Consider the following 6,002-nt stretch of genomic DNA (forward strand, 5'->3'; position numbering starts at 1 on the left):
ACGGGTACTGTATTTGTTATACTTGCTCGAGTTCTTGAGGGTAAAATGTAAAAGGTTCCAGCTTGTAATACAAACTAGTTTTTAAAATGTGAAATCGGAAGCATTGGCGTATACCCGCATGTGTGTATACGTATTGACTTTGAACTGTAGGAATTATGCGATTTTATCGGTTTAGGGAAAATAAAAAATTTGGTATCTTGCTCCCATAATTTTGTATCCGTAGAATCAGTATTCTACCATAGTTGGTAAGTCGTTTCATTTTATTTCAATAAGTAACAGAGTTACAATACCGGAAATGACTATACGTTATGTGGGACAGATGCTAACTCGAATATTCGCGTTTTTCCTGAAACTGTTTTCCGACGTAGTAACATTTCAATACCATTTTCATTTACATATCGTTTCATGCTGAAGACTATATGCAACCGTTCTTACATGCACGCGACGACCACGCGTAACGTAATTTAAAAGGGGGAAGCACATTTGTCGGTTTTTAATCGATGGTATCGTAAATACGATAAGTTACCGCGCATGAAATCTTGTTCTCCTTTCGATCAATCTTCAAACGCACGAAATTTTTTTTTTAAACTTCGTTCACTATCCTTTTTACGTTTCTCTTTTTTAATGACCATGGAATTGCAATTCCTCTCATTACTTCGATTCGGTATAAATCGGAATTAATGGAAATGAAATATTTTTATGATCATTTTTGTAGATTCTCCACTTATAGATGAATTTTTATCGAATATAAAGTTATTCAAACGCTTAATGAGATATAAATTCCTCGGTGAAAGATTAAGGAATTCGAGGGATACGCATAATTTTACATTTTAATCTGCTTATCTTTTATATCCTTGACCTTGATACATGAAGTCTTGTGTCACCGCGGAATAACATCGATTTTCACCTACCTGCTTGTGCCGCTTATTTTTCTGCCATTTTTAATGTATAGAAACAATTACGTATATAAAGTATGTTTAATAAACATACATTGTATGTGTAATAAAGTATGTTTTCCTAGAATATTGTGTTTCTGTCGAGTGAAAAGGGTTTTTCGAACATTTGGCTCATGTACTTAGTTCACTCACTTACTTATCTATTCTGCTTCGTCAATATTTGCTAGCTGATAACCGATCGCAGAATGAATAATCGTTATCAGTAGAATAGTCTTTTGTTTCGTACGACGTGAATCATCACTTCTGTATTTACGGCGACTTTCCCTATACCACTAGTTTTCATCACCGGTTTTGCATTTTTGAAATTCACTATCACTTATACTTTTAGCCTTTGTATATGTGTATAACCTTGATCGATTGTTTTCAACCAGTTACTCTTCACTTTAAATTTGTAAACAAAACCATTAGATCATTTCCACGAAAACAGTTGAACTGGTCAATACATTAAACATGTACAAAACTTCATATGCATTCCATGAATGGAAAATAGCATGTTTTTACATTTGGCATATACGCATATTGCATTTGTAACCACAAAATGTTTTCGTTTATTTTTGTAATTAAATTTTGCGTATACTTACCGGTTTACTTGAACTCGTAACTATACTCGATGCGTCCAGTATACTTTAAGAAGGGAGGAAAGATTTGCAACTATGAAATGTAAAAATAAGAGAAATGGCTACGCAAGGAAATGATATTGCCCTATCCTGTGCGGGTTTTGCTCGCGCTTATCATTTTCAGGCTGGCCTTATCGGACTGTAAATATGGTGAAGTCAGTCCGGTCGTATACATATTATCGACACACAGAGCACCGGGTGGTACACGAGTCGAAAAGTGGCATAGTCATGACTATAATAAATGCATTTATTATCGCTATTTGGTACAATGACCATCGCCACCTGCACTATCAAAGCAATCTTCATACACGGTGTAGTATGTTGAACGTACAGCAAATAATTGGTGGTATCCTATTATGTAATAACACGATTTATTTTATATTACTACAAACTCAATGAACATAGTTTAAATTTTAGACCCATGGTAAAGCAACCATCTTTTTATGGCATTAGTTGCCTGTCTTTATTGCAATATCAACTCCCAATGAAATCGTAATATGTTATATGGATATAAAAACTGTTTAGATCCTGTTTGAAAGTTCAGAGACCGATATAGGATTAATCAAAATTTAAAAACTCTTCCGATCAAATTACAATAAAAACAGAGATTCTAAACAGCACTATTGGGCTATTTACATGGAATGTTTTTAGATGTGAAAAACATCTAGAGAATAAAAGCTGAATGTGTTATTATCCTTTTATAGTGAATTCATTTAGAGATTGCACAAATTGGATACATGAATCAGTCCTTCGTGTTCGCATTATGTTGTAGTACAACATCGTTCAAGATTAAAGTCCATTGCTTTTCACAATGTTGTACTCTGTGCTTGTCAGTAGAACAAAAATAATAGACTAAATGCATCATATGCAATGTATTAACAACAACAAATAGATGGGAACATAAATGTAAATAAAGTATTCCCGCGATATGTCCGCTCTGTACGATGTGATTGAATAAAATGTAAAATAAAACACAACGATTATTGACAACGTAAATTATAATACTCAAATTACTTAAATTAATACGTAAATTATAATTTGTACGACGTTCCATTCAACGTTAAAGAATTTTTATGCGTGAACGTCGATAGATGGAAAGGTATGATCTGTTATAAAAAAAACTTTACGGCCGTATTCTTTCTCATCAAGACGTCAGCTTCGCTCCTAGTGGCTGCGGTCTAGAATTACGTTCAATTCTCTTTTGTTGTTGCTCGAACAGTCTCTGTTCTCGTTCCTGTCTTTTCAGTTCCCTCAACGTTCTTGCAGGGTCTCCAAACTCTTTTAATGTTTCTTCTTCCCAGCCAACAGTATTGTCCTCCCATTCTCGAAGTTCATTCTACACAAAGATGTGCGTATAAATTTGCCATTCCACTACAAACATTACGAGTGCTCCAAAACGTGTGGAAATACTCTTGACAAAATATATAAACTTACAGACGGTATAGGGTCAGTAATTACAGCAAACTTTGAAGAATTCCACGAAGCATTTTCTGACGCATTATCTTTCACTAAAATCTTTGTTTGCCTGGTAATTTTTGGCGTCATGTTCTGTGGAAAACATAAAACATTAGGTCCTTTTAGTTTTCCTTCTATACTGAGTTCCAATTAATCATTTACTCTTGGAAATGGATAATACTTTAGACAATTAAATTGACCCACGTAAGCTTGCCACGTAATTACCTCGAAAAAATTTGTGTGCTGTTCTTCTGGCTCCTCAGCTGGCTTAGATGCTTGCTGTCTGTATTGCTCGATTTTAGCTTGTATCGCATTCACCGGCTTGTCTGGCACAACAACAACAGGATTTTCCTCCCATTGATCCCACTGCTCTGATTCCTTGAGCAAGCATCTTCAGTGATTACTATTATCGAAGTCAGTGATACAATAGGGTTTACATGATCTTGACATCGTGAGATACGATACACAAAGGAAAAATGGTAACGTATGAAACTCACTGCTGTGTTGTTTGTATTGTTGGGTACCACACTGACTGCTGATAAAGGGATGGAATCGCAGGACGACCTACGTCGACGTCGAAGACAACACATAGCTCGTCTGAATACCCCCAGAAGAAGTACTACGAGAGCTTTCAGTCGATTTACTATAAACTCCATAACTACTCTGACCTATCGGCATAAACCTAACCCCTTTCTCTACAATTAACGAAATACGATATCTAATACGAGGAACCGAGACCGGGCAAACGCCATTTTGTACAGAAACATTAAAACCGAAGAGATACTATGTTTATGCCACTTTGTGTTTGCTTCGTAAATAAAATAAAACCTTAGGCTTCGTTCAATCGTGGTTCTCAGTTCAACAACGATGTCATCGAGAAGTATCGACTTTGATTCATCTTGTCGATTCTCGATTTTCAACAGGTTGTAGAATCGTTGTTGTAATAGTCGAACCTATTGAAAATTCCCACCGAAATATAGTTATGGATAATTAGTTTACGAGTTTTCCATTGATGCACGAATTGCTAATTAATTAAGGTTTGTCAACATTGGGCACGACGAGAATAAATAAGCCTTAAGTTCCACCGCTTTTCATCACAACTAAAATCAGAGATTCGTATTGTTTCTTATAGCTCGCTTTTTGCATTTCGAAAAGATTGCACGAAAGAAAAAGTTGTACTTTTAGCATCCACGATGCATCACAGAAAACCAGAGATAATCACGGATTATAATAGATACAAATGTGGAGTTGATGATGTTGACGAATATTAAGTGGACACTCTTAAAAATCGCATCTTAAAAATTAACTTAAAAATTAAGATGTATTTTAAATTTTGTTTGCAGTTTTATTAATATGAACATAAGTAAAAGGAGCTTTTCGAATTCTTTCATATAATACATTAAGTATTTTATTTGACGGTTTATTTTTCATAAGACTGTCTAAGTAATCTGTTCTGTTTCCTGACTTATCAAAACACAGATAATGCAGTTTTTCGAAGATAGGGCAAATATTTATTCCTACTCCACGTAATATCCTAGATAAATCTTTTGGAGTAAAAAGTTCTTCCTCAGCTAAGAAATGATCTAAGTAATTTTCTTCATTAAAACATAATTTATGAAAATTCCTTAAAATAGAAGTGGCGTTATTTCCTGCCATAGATAATATATTAGATAAATCATCCGATCTAAAACCTGCAGTATAAAAATCATCTAGAAGCTGTGTTCTGTTTCCTGCCTCATCAAAACAAACATCATGAAAATCTTTTAAAACAGAACAAATATTAGCTCTTGCTCCATGTAATATATCAGATAAATTATTCAACGTAAAACCTTCTTTTTCATTTAAGAAATGATTTAAATATTTTTTTGTTTCTCCTGTAAAACAAAAATCATGAAATTCCTGTAAACTATCTGCTGCTGCACTCAACATATTGCACAAATCACTCGGTCTAAAACCTGCATTATAGAAATCATTTAAAAGTCCTGTCCTTTCTCCTTCTTCATCAAAACAAACACTGTGAAATCTCTTTAAAATAGAGGAAGCATGAACTCCTGTTCCACATAATATACAGGATAAGTTACTTGGCTCAAAATTTGCATTATAGAAATCATTTAAAAGTCTTGTTCTTTTTCCTTTGCTGTTGAAGCAAACATTATGCAATTTTTCAAAAGCACCTTTAACATTAGCTCCTACCCCATTTAAAATACTGGATAAGTTATGTATTGTAAAACATTTTTCTTCATTTCTTTTCTGAATAAAGTGCTTTAAACGCTGCTTTTTGTTTCCTTCTACATCAAACCAAAGACTATACAAGTCTTTGAAAGCTTTTGCAGCATTAGCTGCTGCTCCATGCAAAATACTGGATATATTAGTTAGGGTTATTCCTTCCCCCTCTAGAGTTTCTAAATATTGTGTTTTATTTCCTCCTGTATCAAACCAAAGATCATATAAGCCTTTAAAAGCTTTCACAGCATTAGCTGCTGTTCTACTTAAAATACTAGACATATTAGCTAGACTTATTCCTTCCCTTTCTAGAGTTTTTAAGCGTTGTTTTTTATTTCCTTTCTCATCAAACCATAGATAATATAACTCTTCAAAAGCTTTGGAAGCCTTAACTCCTGCTCCACTTAAAATACTAGACATACTAGCTAGATTTACTCCTTCCTCCTCTAGAGTTTTTAAATAAGGTGTTTTATTTCCTTGCTTATCAAACCAAAAATCATATAACTTTTCAAAAGCTTTCGCAGCATTAGTTCCTGCTCCATTCAAAACACTGGACATACTAGCTAAGTTTACTCCTTCCTTCCCTAGAGTTTTTAAATATTGTGTTTTCTTTCCTTGCTTATCAAACCAAAGATCATATAACTCTTTAAAAGCTTTTGAAGCATTAGCTCTTGCTCCATTTAAAATACTAGACATATTAGCTAGATTTACTCTTTCCTTTTTTAGAGTTTTTAAATAATGTGTTTTATTT

At 33.9% G+C, this 6,002-nt stretch overlaps 1 protein-coding gene across 1 annotated transcript; it reads right to left on the reverse strand.

The window, feature by feature from the left end:
• Window positions 1-2,238: 2,238 nt before the first annotated feature.
• LOC143353482 (uncharacterized) lies at window positions 2,239-4,267 on the reverse strand. The gene is made up of 4 exons (XM_076786862.1): window positions 3,526-4,267; window positions 3,254-3,406; window positions 3,008-3,121; window positions 2,239-2,909 (listed from the first exon to the last, which is right to left on the reverse strand). Exons 1-4 carry the CDS (start codon window positions 3,682-3,684, stop codon window positions 2,718-2,720), a joined length of 618 nt encoding a protein of 205 aa, XP_076642977.1. The 5' UTR covers window positions 3,685-4,267; the 3' UTR covers window positions 2,239-2,717.
• Window positions 4,268-6,002: the final 1,735 nt, after the last annotated feature.

The sequence above is a fragment of the Halictus rubicundus genome, chromosome 4 (assembly GCF_050948215.1).
Source record: "Halictus rubicundus isolate RS-2024b chromosome 4, iyHalRubi1_principal, whole genome shotgun sequence".
Taxonomy (NCBI): Eukaryota; Metazoa; Arthropoda; class Insecta; order Hymenoptera; family Halictidae; genus Halictus; species Halictus rubicundus.

What these genes read in the sequence shown, in the direction of transcription:
- LOC143353482 (XM_076786862.1), bottom strand. Translation starts at nt 3,684, where the DNA reads ATGGAGTTTATAGTAAATCGACTGAAAGCTCTCGTAGTACTTCTTCTG. An exon ending in AGCACACAAATTTTTTCGAG is followed by an intron (nt 3,122 to 3,253) that starts GTAATTACGTGG and finishes TGTTTTCCACAG; the next exon opens with AACATGACGCCAAAAATTAC. An exon ending in TTACTGACCCTATACCGTCT is followed by an intron (nt 2,910 to 3,007) that starts GTAAGTTTATAT and finishes ATCTTTGTGTAG; the next exon opens with AATGAACTTCGAGAATGGGA.